The sequence below is a fragment of the Triplophysa rosa genome, linkage group LG15 (assembly GCF_024868665.1).
Source record: "Triplophysa rosa linkage group LG15, Trosa_1v2, whole genome shotgun sequence".
Classification (NCBI taxonomy): Eukaryota; Metazoa; Chordata; class Actinopteri; order Cypriniformes; family Nemacheilidae; genus Triplophysa; species Triplophysa rosa.
In genome coordinates this window covers 14,127,533-14,145,535 of record NC_079904.1, presented here as the reverse complement: position 1 = coordinate 14,145,535, position 18,003 = coordinate 14,127,533, and the positions used below count along the sequence as shown (strand labels likewise).

The following is an 18,003-nucleotide window of genomic DNA, read 5'->3' as shown; positions in this document are numbered from 1 at the left end:
AAGTGTACAGTACCATCAGGGTTTTTAGGTTTGCATTGATCGCATGTGGACAGCTTATCAGTTATTTTATTCTAAATGGTTTAGCACATATAATGTGATACAAATAATGATGTTATTTATAACATCAACATCTTAGGGATGCACGATCAATTATCGGCCATATCGGTATCGGCCGTTAAATGGTCATTAAATGGTGTGTTATAAGTTGCCCATGCATGTATTAGAAACGTAAAATTGCACAAATGAAAGTGTGGGAACAAAAGATGCATTCTATCTAAAAGCGAATGCTCACCCAGACCTGCCTGAAACACCTCATGTAACCACACCCCCACAAATCTACGTCAGTTCATGGTATGATTTGACGAAGACCACCCAAATGTATACTCAAGTAAGGTGGGCGTACCTGTCAGTACAATTGCTTTGGAACTTGATGTTTCAAATATGGTAAGTGTTACATTTATGTCACACTCTTGCAGTATTCGACCAATCACTACGCACTGGTTAACTGGCCAATCATAGCACGCCTCGCTTTTCAGAGCAATGAGCTTTGTAAAAAATCGCTGCGTTTCAGAGAGGCGGGGCAAAGAGGAGATACAACCATGCACGGTATGTTAAAAATACAGCCTTTTTGAGCCTTAAATCGTGTATACGGTTTTAGCCCTGTCATATGACCCCTTTAATGTTATCGTATCGGCCGATAATAAAGTTTAGGCTGATAAATTATGAATCATTTCCTCTAGTTAAACCACTTCAGCTGCACACTGCTCACAGTTAAAATACAGTACAGTAATGTCTTTCTGTCATGATCATTCACTTACTGATATTATCAAAACATTGTTGATGTAGGTACAGTATGCAGATAGTTATGAATGTGTAAATTATAGGCACAGAAGCATATTGTTTGAAGCCGACTGCAGTCTGAATGCTTTCTGCCTTGAGACCTGTTAGACTTGTGGCTATTGAGAACACCTTTCTGGGTTGCTCTGGAAGAACATCTTTAATTTGTTCATTGATATACCAGAAAAGTTAAAAGAATCTTTAATTAGTGTAAAGTAGGCTTGGTACATGATTTTAAGGTGAAAAAATAATTGTCAGTCTCAGAAAATGTTATATTTATAGAATTATTGGTTATCGTTATAGGCCAAAATGTACATATCGGTGCATCCCTACGACATCTTCCTCTCTGCTTTTCTCCCAGCCTTCTACCTCATTCTAGTTTGCAGCAAACCATACATCTCTCCTCTGTCACACTGCACTTACAGCAGCACCCACGTCAGTCACTGTCTATCTGACAGGCACAGGCTCCTCCCTTTTAGCACAATATCATCTATCAGAGTGGGCTTAAGCTGTGGGCAGGGCAGGGGCTATAACTTTTCATTGACAATGTAACGGAACCTGGGCATAATGTTTTGATCTTTTTGTGAAGCCCGTGTGTGCTTTTTTCTAATTGTGAAAGAGTAGGTTTTTCAAGACGTTTAAAATTAAAACTGCTTCAGATTGCGTGCCAAGAATAGCTGTGTGTTTGCTTGTGAAATAAACATCACCAGACAGCCAAGGATGTTGTTTCTGAGCAAAGACGCTGCCACCTAGTGGTGTTATGGGTTAATGAGATTCTCTTACTTGGGTCTAGATATTATATACAAAGTCATTTCATCTCACTCCTATTAACGTATGGTCTTAAAATATTGTTCTCTTTCTCTCCCTCTCTCTTTCAGATGATTTTAACGGTGTATTTGAGTGATGGGGAGCAGGCCCTTACAGAGGTGCCCATCACTCCAGAGACGACATGCCGCGATGTGGTGGAGTTCTGTAAAGAACCGGGGGAAAGTGGCTGCCACCTGGCCGAGGTTTGGCGTGGAAATGGTGAGTACCTTTGACATTCTGTATGTTGAGGAATCTGGCAGCAATTATTCCTTTCAAACATAACGGCCACTTCAACTCTGACAGATGGATCCATTTTTTGGCCCAGAGTGCCTTTTCAAAGTCCTTCAGTCAGCACTGAGTTATAAAAGTGTGTCTGTCATTGAAGCCGTGATGAGCCCAGTTATTTTACAGCAGGTGAAATCTGCCATGGTGCATGGTTTCCAGCAAGCAAAATGAATATTTTTACTTCATGGACAATGAAACTGACACGTCTGTATAGAGAATTACACGCAAAAGATTTATACTATATTTTTATTGAGAGCAATGCTTACAACGCTTTAAACACTGAAACATCTGCATAACAACACCCAGGTTTCTTGAAGAGTTTAACGCTCTTAACGAAGAGTCGTTGTTAGCCTTTAGCTTTAATTGGGTCCAGCTTTCTTGGAAGGATAATCTGGCTCACATTCACACACATACATCATCTGTCACTTGTTTACTTTCCCCATTAAAAGTCCCTGAGCCTGTATGCTGATATGCTCCAGTTCTTCTATTTTTCTGTCTTTTTGGGTGGCTGCCAGTACTCCAGATGTCCCTCCACCTGTTTGCAATGTCCAAAATGTTTTCTGCCCACCCAGCCCCGCTACATTCCTCTGGCCATAGGCCACGTTTGATTCAATTTCACCTCTTTGTTTTCCTGATCCCACTATGTCTGTTCCTCTGTTCTCTTCTCAGGTGTGGCTTTGGCTGTATAACTGCAACAAAATGTTCCTCGGCGTGAGAGCGTCTCTCTCGCTTGCTTTTTGTACACAGTACTCTTCTTTAGGCTTGAAGAACAAAAATCGTGCGTCATCTTTCTAACATAAGTTTGTTAGGTTTTTAATGATTTTTGATCATGTTTGGTTTTCCAGAGCGAGCTATCCCCTTTGACCACATGATGTATGAGCACCTGCAGAAATGGGGTCCCAGAAAGCAGGAGGTTAAGTTCTACCTGCGGCATGAAGATTCGCCCACTGAAAGCAGCGATCAGGGTAAGAATGCTGGCCGACGGCCACGTGCCGCCTACCACCACCGCTCTCTCCTCATTGGCTGACATTGATGGCAATGTTTTTCATACCTTCTTAGAGGCCTTTCACTGTGTTCATGTGAAAGAAAGAGACGAACACATCTTGGCTGAACAATAGAGGGGTCTGTTTATACAGTAGTTCATTTCTGTAGCTCTTTTCACAGTATCAACAGCTGTAGTGGCAGTGCCTTAAAACCACATCAAGGATAGCAGTATAACTACAGTATGTGGTTGTTTGTATGTTCCAAAAATGTGTTTTTATGAGCAATGCTTTATTGCTAAATAGTTTATTGGCGATACTAGTACAATTCCTAATGTTCTATATGAAGCATTATTTTCATATTTAGATTCATCTTGCTGCAGTTGTCTCTTTTACCTCTGTCTTGCATTCACACGTTTTTGTAAGAGGTTCCTTGGTCATGTTCATTACAATCACCCTCTGATGTCACTTCATATACTCGTCTTTTATTGATTGATTTTCCGGTTTGATTTGTTTTGTGTTAACAGTGCTACAGATCTTTCTCTTTATCCTACCATTTGTTCGATTTCAGTCTTTTTATGAACTTGTTCCTGGCAGGATTAACCTTTTTTGAGCATCCCCATGGATTAATGCATAAACCACAGAGACCCTTGTGTGTTTGAACGAAAGAGAGGCATTAATCCGCTAAAAGCACATGCTCCATTTCCAGAATCACATGACAATAACAAACAGGTCTTAAAGGGATTGTTCACCTAAAAATAAAAATGGTCATTATCGCACTCGTGACGTTTAAAAACTCAATATGACTCGTTCCTAAAAGAAGATATTTTGAGAAATGTTTCAGGTGTTTTGTGCCCATACTATGAAAGGCGAAGGGGGTCTGTGTTGATTGGTTACCAACACTCTTCAAAATATCTTCTTTTTTGATCTGTTGAAGAAAATAAGTCATACAAAGACATGAGGGTGAGAAAATTATGAAAGATTTTTTTTGGGGGGGGTGAACTATCCCTTTTCCTCAACAGTCTTGTGATATTCCAGTGATCTCCATTCAGCCGGCCATGTGTTGCCTGTTAAAATATCTTTATAAAGGCATTTGTGTATTCATTCAAGTTGTGTATCCATCATTTGATGTGATTTCCGTTCGCTAAACTCAGTGTGTTTTATTCCTCTGCTCTTAGGGAGCCAGCAGTCTCAGGAGCAGCCCAGCAGGAGAGGAGGAAGCGGCTCAGACACGCACAATGAAAACGGGGTCAGTTCATATCACATCCTTATCCAAATCTGCGTCTTCTTTTCTAATCTCAGCATTGTGATTATTCAAAATGCATCCCAGGAGGTTGAATTCCACACTTTAGTAATAGGTGCTTACTGTAACCAGAGCAGCAGCTGCAAAGTTCTCGCAGTTACTGATGGGCTAAGTGACACTCTTTAGCACGAAAGCTTTTTAAAACGTCAAGAGTCATTCAGATCTTCTCTCTCAACGCGAGCCAAACGCAGCGAGACCCATCATATCCCAGGACTCGACTTCATGTGCCACATTCACAGCAATTCCCTCACTGTACTCTTTCATTTGAACAATTGTCACACGCTCATTCTTTCACAAAGAGCGGTCCACCGCCCTCATCTCCTCCAAGCATCTGTCCCAGATTTCAGCGAGGGAAAAGCCAGGCTTCAGGAAGCAGAACTAATTCCCCCTTTAGGGAGAAAAATGACTGTAGACCACCAGTGTACAGAATTGGAAGACACAAGCATTATTGGGGGTCTGCGTATTTACAACCGTCTTGTGTCTGTCTTTAGGGACTGAGTGATGGCACAGGTAGTTGCACATATTCCCTGTGGTTCGAGATGATTTGTCTAAGAGCTATTAGTTAGGATGCTTTTTTCCAAGCATGACATCTCACCACACTGATGCTTTCTGACAGGTTTACCTTTAGGGACTTTTGCGCAACACACCTGTCTGCTTGTCTTGTTAGGTACTGATATGACTCTCATTTTCAGTTTCTGTCTCTTGGTGTGTGTGTGTGTGTGTATACTGGGGGAGGTTCACTTTTTATAGCCTCTTGTTGTCTATTTAATTTGATTAAATGTGTTCGCTTGACAACTGAATTAATTTGCCACCTGGACTGAACAGAGACAGTGCGGTCCCATTAAATCAGGAGAAGTTCATTTATTCTAAATCAGTGTTATTTCAGGTAGCACTGCAATAAGGTTGTATTTGTTAACAATAATGTTAATGCATTAGCCAGCATGAACTAACAATGAACAATACTTCTACAGCATTTATTCATCTTAGTTCATATTCATTTCAGCATTTACTAATACATTTTTAAAACCAAACATGTCTTTTAACATTAGTCAATGCACCATGAATTTACATGAACAGCGGTATTTACATTACCTCAAATGAACTAGGACTATTAAATGCAAAAAAAAATGTTCACAGTTAATGTAGCTCATGCATTTACTAATGTTAACAAATACAACCTTATTGTAAAGTGTTACCTTATTTCATTTATGCCAGAAACATAAGATATGTAAGAATGCAAATTGGCTTGTTGAACCAGGTGTTTTCGGGTTTCACTTTTTTCATGATAGTTTTTTGGAGGATCTATTGACAGAAATGCAATAATATACTTAACTATGTCTGTAGAGGTGTATAAAGTCCTTACATAATGAAGCGTTATGTTTTTCTTGCCTTAGAATGAGCTTTTTCTAAGGCAAAGAAACGAAAGTGCGACGACATCTTAGTTCTGTGCAGCCACGGTAGTGCTTCGAAAGGGAGGGGTGGAGTGAGCTGTTGGTTGCAATTCAACCTCACCGCCACACTGCTAGGTGCCGCTAAAATCTCCACATTGCTCCTTTAAAGCTACAGTCCATACATTTTGACATCTTTGGTTGAAACATAACATTGCCGGTGCGACTGATATACACTCACCTAAAGGATTATTAGGAACACCATACTAATACGGTGTTTGACCCCCTTTCGCCTTCAGAACTGCCTTAATTCTACGTGGCATTGATTCAACAAGGTGCTGAAAGCATTCTTTAGAAATGTTGGCCCATATTGATAGGATAGCATCTTGCAGTTGATGGAGATTTGTGGGATGCACATCCAGGGCACGAAGCTCCCGTTCCACCACATCCCAAAGATGTTCTATCGGGTTGAGATCTGGTGACTGTGGGGGCCATTCTAGTACAGTGAACTCATTGTCATGTTCATGAAACCAATTTGAAATGATTCGAGCTTTGTGACATGGTGCATTATCCTGCTGGAAGTAGCCATTAGAGGATGGGTACATGGTGGTCATAAAGGGATGGACATGGTCAGAAAAATAATGCTCAGGTAGGCCGTGGCATTTAAACGATGCCCAATTGGCACTAAGAGGCCTAAAGTGTGCCAAGAAAACATCCCCCACACCATTACACCACCACCACCAGCCTGCACAGTGGTAACAAGGCATGATGGATCCATGTTCTCATTCTGTTTACGCCAAATTCTGACTCTACCATTTGAATGTCTCAACAGAAATCGAGACTCATCAGACCAGGCAACATTTTTCCAGTCTTCAACTGTCCAATTTTGGTGAGCTCGTGCAAATTGTAGCCTCTTTTTCCTATTTGTAGTGGAGATGAGTGGTACCCGGTGGGGTCTTCTGCTGTTGTAGCCCATCTGCCTCAAGGTTGTGCGTGTTGTGGCTTCACAAATGCTTTGCTGCATACCTCGGTTGTAACGAGTGGTTATTTCAGTCAAAGTTGCTCTTCTATCAGCTTGAATCAGTCGGCCCATTCTCCTCTGACCTCTAGCATCAACAAGGCATTTTCGCCCACAGGACTGCCGCATACTGGATGTTTTTCCCTTTTCACACCATTCTTTGTAAACCCTAGAAATGGTTGTGCGTGAAAATCCCAGTAACTGAGCAGATTGTGAAATACTCAGACCGGCCCGTCTGGCACCAACAACCATGCCACGCTCAAAATTGCTTAAATCACCTTTCTTTCCCATTCTGACATTCAGTTTGGAGTTCAGGAGATTGTCTTGACCAGGACCACACCCCTAAATGCATTGAAGCAACTGCCATGTGATTGGTTGATTAGATAATTGCATTAATGAGAAATTGAACAGGTGTTCCTAATAATCCTTTAGGTGAGTGTATATTGTGAATTCCAACCTGACAGCTCAATTTATTATAAGTTCACTATTGTGAATTGTGGTTTTGAAGTTTATGTACTTGTTCGACAACTTATTTTTGCTCAGTTTTAACCCCCCAAAAGCCCTGCGTTGTATCCATTATACCACACAACAACCACCAGGGCCAAACCCAAACAATTGTCCTTGTATGTGACGATGTCTTGTTGACCACCCTTGCACAGCCATTTGGTTTGTCTGTGCCTCTCAAAACGGCTAAGAGATCAATCTTGGCCTGATTCACAGCAACTGCTAAATTTGTTTGGGTTGTTTAATCGGATTGCTCCCTCAGGCCCAATCTAAATCTCTGTCTAAAGTAGCCCATCCTTGTACTTAAACTAATAACTCTCCTTACCCACAACTCCAGGGAAGTCATCACTGGCACACAAACTCTGTGCAAATACATATACTTGTGTGTAGGGGTAAAATTCTTCATAGGTTTCCCCTACAGCATATAGGGACATTCTCTTTTATTCTCCTCAGCATCTTTATTATTTTGAAGATTAGGCTCATGACATAACTGCTGGTAAGAGGATCAATGCTTTTTCAATTCACTGTTTTCTTTGCTCAGACTTCTTTGGCGAAGCAAACCACTCTCTCTCATACATGCCCCAGTAGGGTAATCCCTGCATTTTTGGCTAGCCTGTTAAAGCGAGGTAATCTATTTCTCCCTTATGAAATGGTGGGTGGCCCTCATTCTCTCCTCCTCTTTCTGAGTTGTCCTTTCTTTCCTTCGTCCTTTCGCTTGCCGTGTCAGAGGGTCAGTGTGGCCCTGTCTGTGTCGGATTGTGTCACTGCATGCCGGGGGCTCCGCTTCATCCCCCCCTCATTGCTATCGCTTGTTTTCCAAATTCTGCACTCTTGGCTCTGCAAATCGTTCATCCACGCGTCCGAGACTGGTTTGGTGCTTCCTTGGAGAGAAAAAGGGTGTTGAGGTAAGATGCGCAGAAAGACATTTACTGTATATTACATTTGCAGCAACAAGAAAACAACAAAGCGATTTATCCAAGGATGCAATAATATGTGAAATGCTATGATACAAAAGACACAAGAAGTGTGTAAAAGTATCTTAAATTTCGCTGACTCTCAATGCTTTGATGCTGTTAAATAAGCTGTTGTTGAATCAGTGCATGGTCTATTATACCTGCTTAGAGCTGTCAGTCTTTTTCTTGAGCTTGTTCATACAGGAATAAACTGCTCCATGGTATCTAACAGTGATGCCGTCGCTAATAATACATGAATTTGACCATCATGCATGCAGAGTTATGAGCTCCAGAACACAGATCTGTGTGGGCAGATCAAGTTTCATAAAGTCGAGGCTGTTCCACGGTGTGTGGGCTGCTGCTCTCTCCGGGGCTTCACATGTTCCAGTTTTTTGCTATTTTTCTTCTCATTTTTGGACCCTTTCGGTCTTCATCAGGAATTTTAAAGTCTTTTGATTCTTTGTTCTCTTAGGTTTGGCATCCGTTTTGCTCCACCGCAACAGTTGAGCAGCGCAAGGCACAGATTTTATGCAGCCCTGGATGATCTCAGGTTTATTGCAGGGAGTTTGTTAGTGGTTTGCTTTGCATGTTATTTTACCCTTGGCCTTTTTTTAGTTCACAATTGAATGCATTACATTTGCATATATTCACTTATTGTACACTTTTATCCAAAGTGGTTTATAAAGAGAAACACCACAACACAAACCATTCATCCTACGTAACCAAATGAAAAAATGATGCAAGTATTGTTGAAATGCAAAAAAGCAAATTCTAAAAACTCAAAATATATTTTGTAGAAAATGACCCAAAATAGCTACAGTCCATAATTCCAAAGTCGACAAAGCACACATTTTTAAAGATGTAGGTATAAATGATGTACTAATAAAATGCCCCCCATGGAAAAGTTTGTAATAAGTATAAGTGAGTTATAGGTTATGTTAAAGGTAATGGATTATGTGCTCGTGGTAAGAGTCGTGTCTTTAGATTTCTATGCTTTAATGTTAAGTAAGGTCACAGACATGGGCTTCTAATGTACAGCTTATCGTAACATTGGATGAATGTTTCTTGCATCCTTTCTAAGACCTGCACATCTTTTAGGCCACCGGCAATAAATGAACGCTGGTCCTAGTGCGGAAAGAGGATTATAACGGCGCAGCGTCCTTGCCAAGAGTAATAGCTGAACATGCTGTCCAAAGAAGGTTACTTATATCACCACACTTGTTATCAAGCTACTCGACTGCGTAGCATGCGGTCAAAGTGGAAAGATGAGCTTAACTTTATCTGTTATTTCACCGCTAGTTTTGTGCTTTGGCACCACGTGACGTTGCATGATTTGATTGGGGGCGTGACCTTGTGGCAATGCAGTATTTAATAAAAATCTACTTTACTTTTCTACTGAAGAAGAAAGTCACCTAGATCTTGGCTGGCCTGAGGGTAAGTAATTGACAGTAAATGTTTTCAGTGTTGAACTCCAAACAGTTGAAGCCTTTGGAGATTTCTCGAACTACTCCGGCTCATCTGTAGAACATGGCCTTGGGGTTTAAGTCTTTGAGTTATTCCCCGATGACCTGCTTCCTTTGTTGTGTGTTGAATAAACTGCTTATAGCCTGCAAAGGCAGGGCAACAGTGAGCAAAATCCTTGTCTTATTTACTTCTTGGTCATTTTAACCGTGACGAAAAGGAGACTGCCAGTTTTTCTCTTCAACTACCCAAGGAATTATGTTGCCCTGTGCCACCTCTTTATATTAAGAGCCAGTTATTGTTTAAAAAAGCTTTTGTTTCACTTCTACAGTTAAAAGAGCCTTCATGCCTTTCCAAAAGATATACATTCATATTTGCACAACTGCATCTGGTAAAGAGGGATATGAAAAGATTCAGACAGACAGGTTCGTGCCATGTAGTCTGGCTAGAGGGTGACCGAGACCTCCCTCCGATAAATGTCAGAGAACACTGGGTAGAGCAGAGCCCTTTTCCCCCACAACCACCTTGGAAACAGATAATCAAATCAGCCTGTTGTATGCCTTTCCTTGTGCCACATTGCCATGGAGATAGTCTCTCTAAAACCCGTGTGATGTGGCGATACGAAGACGGCTGTGTGGGTAAACAGAGCCTGACACAATTGGCCTTTTAGTCATGAATCACTCCTCTAGCAAACTAAGTCAAGTCATTTCAGCTGTAATGAAATTGGGGATCTGCTGTAGAGCTTGTGCTGATGGGAACTGCACGATAAACAATGGCATTATTGATCAAGCAAGCTGTGCTGAGTGAAAATAGGTAAGTGCAGAGCTATGGTGTGTTACTTGTTCATATTCTGTAAAGGAGGAGTGCAAGAATTGTGCAGTTGGATGTTTTTGTTTAATTTGGCACTTTTGATTTGATCGACGTTTAGAGTCGTTCTTGTACAAGTCTGTCTTTCTTAACACAACTGACCCTTCGCAAAGCCCGCCCCCTTTTGCTATGTCCCACATCAGCCAAAGCGCTCCCACTGCACTAAAGAATATTTATCGTGAAATAATCGTGTACGTTTAGCCAAAAGCAATAAGAAAGTCTGCAATATGCATTTGAAGTGTACAGTATATTCAGGATGTGAAAGTGACTCGGAATAAAGTCAACAAAATAAAAATCAAAGCTCTAGCCTAACTTGCTAATTTAGCGCCATTGGTTTCTGACAGGTTTAGGCTACTGGTGAAACTGTGATTATGACCATAAAGAGGACATTTTACCTCTTATAAAATTCTGGCAGTGTTGATGAGATGCAATCCTTCAGCGCGCATCATATGACAGTCTATGAGGTAAACCTCCGGACAAGTCTTCTTTGTACGAGTCGGTTTTAAGAGGTCTTTATTGTTGTACATTATGACAACTAAGATTCCACAGTGACATGACTTTTCGGTGGGATCATGTTCATACAGTGTTTTTTAAAGCCACATAATGCGCAAAACTCTTTGGTTTGTTTGTCGGACAAAATGGCGAATAGCAACAGGGGGAGCATAATACTGGCATATGATTGGTCAATCAAACTCCGGGCGAAGGGTCAATTGAGAGTTTGAAAGTGCGTTGGTATCCAATGTGCGATACTTTAACAGGGGCGCATGAGCACATATGTCAGAAATGTTTTTGCTGGAAAGAAACTGCCACATTATGTGCTGACAGCTTTTAGAAAAGTGGTAACGGGCTGCTTTTAATCGTGGAAATATAACAAATTAGCACTCTGAATCTGAGGTAGAATCATGAAAATTATAAAAAATCATTAAAAGTACACGTGAAATAGTTTCAATGCCATTGTCATAACACTAACTTGAAGTATAGTCTCAAAAATCGTCCGTACTGGTGTTTGTAACTTTGTGGCAAATAGTGTCTTTTGGTCTCTAGAGCGGTAGCTGAATATACTGGAAAGAATTTCAATCCCTCACTCGTATTTGAAAAGACGTTTGATTTGATCCAGACCCGACAGGGCCTCGTGCTCCAGGCAGAACCTGTCTTTTCCTCAGCATTCACGAATCATTAGCTGAATGGAAGGGACAGTTTTGTATTGACAAAGAGCAGAAGCGAAATATCTTGGTATCCGGAAGGTTGCTTTATTTTCAAATTCATAGTAATCTGTTCGGGCTGTTTGATATTTCTTTGACATTTGTTTCTTGTCTTGTGAATGTGTTTGTAAAACAAAGTCAATACCAGTTGAATGATGATATAGAGTTACGGATATAGAGGGATTGGAATTAAACGCATGGAGACAATCGAACAACCAAAGTTATTTGAGCGAGAACAGCAGAGATATTCTTGCAGTATGCTTGCTGCATGTTAATTCGTGTTTATTGTTTTGATCTGTATGTATTTTTTATTATATAATGCTTTTGAGAGTTTTGTGTACAGTGGCTGGTGAGCTTGAGATATTTTCTGTTCTGAAAAGACAGACTTGGTTAAAAACATAAAATGCTAGCCACGTACAGTATGTAACCAAGTTTTGTTGTGTTGTGCATGATGTCATGCTTTTCTAAATTTAGACAGTAGTTTTTCTGGCAGTGAGTACTTTATCTTAATCCATTTGATTAAATATATGGCTGTAACACAACAGGGGGTTTAGCAGACAGTTTTCAGTTTTCATATATGACGTTGAGATGAATGAGAAAAGGCAAGAAATGGTGAGACAATTTTTTTTTACTTGTACATATTTACATACATACAGTACATAGCTTTACTCTCTATATCTTTATCTTATGTTTATTGTATTGTATTTCTTAATTTTTTATACCCATAGGCCCTTATTTAAATCATTGTGTACTGTATTCTATTGTGTTATGGTCTCTGTGTACTGTTGTTGCTGTTTCTATGTTCTGGATGCTCCTGTCACCAAAACAAATTCCTTGTATGTGCAAACATACTTGGCAATAAAGCTCTTTCTGATTCTGATTCTGACAAGACTGGTAGTAGACCAAGACCTATTTTCAACCATCCCAACTGAGTGAATAAACACACTACCTATGAATTATGGAACTGGATCATGGTATTAACTTGGCTATAAATACATACAGCCACAGGCTGTAGGTGACCTGGCAAAACCACACCGCAAACGTTACCACAGTATCTTTGGTGTAATGTTCTTATCTGTGTGCTTGGGCATGTTATTGTTAGTATGGATGCTAATAGATTATCATTGAATATCACATTGAAGTGTCATTAAACAACACAATATACTGTATATATACAGGTATATATATACAGTATAGTTATTTTAAATGTAAACATGTCATTAACATGTTCAACATTGACAGGCTTTTGAATGATGTTAGATATCGTGCATGCTCAGTAAATTGGTTATGTTTGAGTTTGTGTTTTTGGCCTGGTGCAGTTAAAATATTAGGTGAACTAATTTGATTCCAACAGAAATAAGGGTGATGGCCTTACATAACCTTAATGACTGGCCCAGTTTAAACCTTTTTTCCTTTACGATTGCTCTGGGCTGTCCAAAACACGAACCGTACAAGTGTACTCAGACAAAGTGCAATGATGGTTTTTCAGGAAATAAAAGCATTGCCATACACTAGCACAGACCATGGATGATCTAAAATTTTAAGGGGGTATTTTGCATAGCCCAAACCAGGTTGATAATAGTATTTAACTCTTGTAGATTATCTTCAGAAAATGAAAACACCAGGATTACATAAAAGCCTCTTGTTTTGAAGAAACCTTTTCTTAATTCAACTTTTAGGTCATCTGCTTTATGCAAGGTGTGTCTTGAACTAGAGTAGTACATATGGCCATAGCAAATTTACAAATGTGATCGCCTCTATTTCACAACTGTACATTTTATGCTCTTTGTTCATTTCATGTACCGCGAGTCTCGAATCGTCCGCAGGTCTGCTCTTAATGGGAGTCTGTGATGGCAATTGCATATTCTGGTGCCTTTCATCTTTCGCTGCACGGCAGTTCTGCTCTGCTGCCATAGCGGCGCCCTGGCGTCAAGCACAGTGATGGACAGCTGGCTCTTATCTTCTAGAATGCAGGGTGTGAATGAGTGGGATTCTGGGATGCGGCCCTGGCACTGGCCTGTCTTAGACCCTTTCAGATAAAGATATTCTCATTCCCCTTCCGACGAGCTTAGCAGACCTGCTCTAGCATTAGCGCTCTTGGTATAATTAAGATGTGAGTATTTACACAGCCACAGGTCATTTCACATCCAGATCTCAATACATTGAGTCCTGCAGTAACGCAGTTCTGTCTCCCTGTCAGTTGTGTGTGACATGGATGCCTGTTGAATTAAACCAGTCATCTTTGTAGCCTTGTTTATGCGCCCGTATGCCTCTGTTTGATTGGCCCTCTTTCTTCTCGTCTCTCTCTCTCTCCTTTATATCTCTCCTCTCTCTCGTCTCTCTCTATCGTCTTCTCTCTCTTTGCTCTCTCTCTCTCATCTCTCGTCTCTCGCTCTTCGTTCTCTTCTCTGCTGTTTCTTCCCTCTCTCTCTTCTCGCTCCTCTTCTCTCTTCCGTCAGTCTCTCTTCTAGTCTCTCCCTCTCTCTCCTACCCTTCTCTTCTCGTCGCTCTACTCTCTCTCTCCTCCTCTCGTCCTTCTCTTCATCTTCTCTCTCTCTGTCTCATGTCTCTCTATCTCTCTCTCCTTTCCTGATCGCTCTCCTTCTCTCTCTCTCTCTCTCTCGCTCTCTCTCGCTCTCTCTCTCGTAGGTGGGAAACCCTCGCGTGGAGCTCACTCTCTCAGAGCTGCAGGAGATGGCCACTCGTCAGCAACAGCAAATTGAGGCCCAGCAACAGATGCTCGTCGCTAAGGTAACACGCTCCGTTGTTCTGATGTGTCCTTTTGATGTTTTTTTTTAATAGAGCTTTGTTTTTATTTGTTTGGAAAGACTAAAACCAAATATTTTGCTTTTGTGTGCTCTCTAGCAAATATTTGTTATTAAAACAAACATGATTCCGTTTTGATTTTGTAGCTTTTTTGGATGTCGTAGCGCTCAAATAGCTTGTTTATTTGTTTATAGATCTACGTTTATTTTATCTTCTAAAAATAATATCTTCTAAAATGCCTTTGAAGAATGTTCGCATAGATGAACAGTAGGATCTGTACCGTGGGTGACTGCAAGATTCGGCTTACTGTACTTCGGTTTTTCAGACGGGATATGAATTTACACTTTCGAATGAATCATTTTCGCAGTAAAATTCTGTAAAAGATACTTAAGACAATTTACTGTAAACCCGTGGGACACTAGAGCTGCTGAGGGCTTTACTGTTCTTTGTCCGTCTGTAAATATTTTGATGACTAATACTGTTAGAAAGCTTTAGAAAGAGGTTTTAACCTTCTGAATAATGTCATGTGTCGGTGTGTTATTTATGTTGCCGTTTTGAGGTGTTTACTCTGAAGTACACCTGGCATCCTTAGTGGTAATTTGGAAGAAAACCCTTTATTATCTCAATATTTGCTTGAGTGTCATGGGTTGTTAAAAAAGAGATCTGCCTCTTAAAATGGCTCTATATGAGTTATGTTTTTGTGAGATACTCAGTATGTTTATGTGAAAGGTTATGAGTTTAGTAGAACTGTAATTAAGTGTAATTATTGGTAATGCAGCAGCGTGTTGGGTAAACCTCACGCTTTGTTTATAACACCCTAAGCTTTTATTGTTCGTTGTGTAATATTGTAACTACATGTATTAAGTTACTGACCTCATGTTTGTTTCTCAGTGTCATCTACAGGTCAATACAGCATGTTATTCTAACCATTATAGTGATGTTAGTCATGAGAACCGCAGGCGGGAAAAAAGACCTCTCGTTCCAACTATTTAGCAAACAACACTGCTATGCTCTGTATGCCACAGCCGGCATTTCTCATCCACAGTCGCTAAATAGCTTTGTCTCCTCAATCAACAAAGAGTCAATCGTGGCATTTGGATCGGGCTAGTACACACTCGATGCTTACAGGGAGTGTTCGGAGATCAGATTGAAATGACGAGAGCGCTGATCTCAGAACTGTCAGGATGAGAGGGCTGTTATTATTGCTGTGAGCGAATGTAACGTGATGACACTAAGCCTCCAGTCATCGAAAGTCCACCCTGTGCCATTTTTAGCTTTCTCACTTATTCAGACGCTGTTTCCAATTCACTGCATTTGAATGCGTTGTGTTGCCTGCAGATAGAGAGCGATGAAACTCAGGAAATCCTAATTGATTTTCTCTTTTTATTAATTTATTTATCAGCATTATTTCCCACAGGTAGTGCTATTGCTCTTGACGGCAAACTCTTTGCTCGGCATTGACAGTAAATCACTAGGTCCGTCTTGATCGAGCGCTGTTGTGATGTACTGTAATGATAAGATGGTGTAAATAATAGCACTGACCTCACAGGGAATGCAGCAGGAATTAAAGCCATCTAGTTTAATCTATAATGAAAGTCATTGGATTTATGGTATAGAATCAATACGATAGGCATGCAGCTTGTGTTAGACCTAATATGCTATTGTAAAAAAGAAATGTTTTTAAAACTGATGAGTCAGAGATGCATTTGTAATGCGTTTTGCTTTCCACGCATTTCCTCTGCGCAGGAGCAGCGCTTGCGTTATCTGAAGCAGCAGGAGCGGCGTCAGCAGCAGGCCGTGTCGGAGACCGAGAAACTGCAGAGGCTGAAAGAGAGGGTGGAGAGTCAGGAGGCCAAACTCAAGAAGATCAAAGCCATGAGGGGCCAAGTGGACTACAGTAAAGTCATTAACGGCAACCTGTGTATGTATTCAATGATCCCCAGACACTGAATGCTCCTTTAATCGAATTGGTATAAAACATCATGTTCTTCCACTGCACACACACATAAATACAAATGCCATGAGGTTAGGACAGGATTAGTTCTGTGATGGTCTTTGAATGGTCCTCTATACACATGCATTTCCAAATGCGATTTTCCACCATCCATAACAAACTGTTCAAAATTCATTCCTGCACGATGGTATTATTCCATAGGCTTGTGAGTTGGTATTGGTTCTCCATATTACAGTAGGTGGGCAAAGACCTGTGAGAGCACGAGGGGAAATTTTTAAGATGCTCTTTTTCTCCCCCCGTACAGTAGAAGTGAATGAGGACTGATGCTGTCAGTCACAAACATGTTGCCTAACATCTCCTTTAGGGTGAACTAGGGCTGCAGCTATCGATTCTTTTACTAATCGAGTATTCTACTGATTTTCCATTGATTAATCGGGTATTCGGATAATAAGTACTTTTTCTTTATTAAAAAGCAATACTAAATATACAAGAAAATAAGACAGGTCTCTTAAAATGAGTAAAACAACTAATTTGTTTCATTTTTAGAACAATTAGTTTTTATTGCTGAAATAGCATACATTAATATCTGTGAAAACTAAACCCATTTAGTACATTCCATTGCCATATTAAATTCAAAATGCAATATAATACAAATATATAAATAAGAAACATGAATAAAAATGGAAATAATAATTTCAAACAATAGCCTATGACTTTTATTTTGGCAGGTTGTCAGAAGACGCTTATTTTTTAGTATGTCTGTTTCTTCACTCAAACAATAACATGTTTGTGAAATAAACTCTCAGCGCAACTCTGGAGGTGAAGTTCATGTCCTCATTCAGCGCAGACGCAGACAAATTCATGAGCATCACGCGTGTAGCACGTTAAACTGTGCAGTTCATTCACTCAGACACGCAGACCAGACAGATGACATGTGTAAATAACAGGATTCGGTGTCCACTAGTCCGCATCTAGTTTGATGGACTCAATGCAGCCGGAAAACAAGTTTCACTCGCAAAATAGACTAAAACTAAGTAAAATATCAGTTCACCATTTCAATAAGCTATTAGGGCTGTGACGGTGGCAGTTTTTTACCACCACGGTGGTAATAGACAAATCGACCGTGGTGGTTGAGAAATATATATTATTTATATAAATAATATTTATATTATTATATTTGCGTGTAGCAACCACATGACGAGTGGAAGAGAAATATAGACCTTATTTAAATACTTGAAATTGTTAAATAATTGAAATATGATATCTGAAATAAATGAGGATGAAACATCCGTCAATGTTTAACGCGCAAATCCATCAGTGAAACGGCACGCTACAGCATATAAAACATTTAAATAAACATCAGTAAATAATGAAAACTTAAATGATATAAGAAAGCTAAATACTAAATAAAAAAGCTCTTGTTGCAGTAACTTCAGTCAGTGGCGTATTAACCCTTACAGTCCTTAACAATTCCATTTGAAACAAACTGTTTAAACCTACATTGGCTTTCCTATTCAGATTGCCATAAAAACTTTACTTTTTCCGACTCGTTGATGTGAAACTTACTTGTTGACATTGTCCAGATTAAAATGTGTACAGCTGCACTAAATGCGCGTTCAGAAGATGTGCACAGGAGCGCAAATGAAGAGATGTCTCTCCGCAACCGCGGCAAAACCTG

At 40.2% G+C, this 18,003-nt stretch overlaps 1 protein-coding gene across 4 annotated transcripts in view; it reads left to right on the top strand.

Moving 5' to 3' along the window:
• ppp1r13bb (protein phosphatase 1, regulatory subunit 13Bb) overlaps nucleotides 1-18,003 on the top strand; it is a 42,810-nt gene that overhangs the window by 15,602 nt on the left and 9,205 nt on the right. For 3 of the 4 annotated variants that reach the window (XM_057352147.1, XM_057352145.1, XM_057352148.1), the window contains exons 3-7: nucleotides 1,716-1,863; nucleotides 2,775-2,894; nucleotides 4,088-4,158; nucleotides 14,255-14,356; nucleotides 16,118-16,292. In XM_057352147.1, coding sequence (XP_057208130.1) covers nucleotides 1,716-1,863; nucleotides 2,775-2,894; nucleotides 4,088-4,158; nucleotides 14,255-14,356; nucleotides 16,118-16,292 — 616 coding nt within the window. Of the gene's footprint in view, nucleotides 1-1,715; nucleotides 1,864-2,774; nucleotides 2,895-4,087; nucleotides 4,159-9,925; nucleotides 10,350-14,254; nucleotides 14,357-16,117; nucleotides 16,293-18,003 lie in introns of those variants that run through there. The other variant, XM_057352149.1, reaches the window with a different exon arrangement.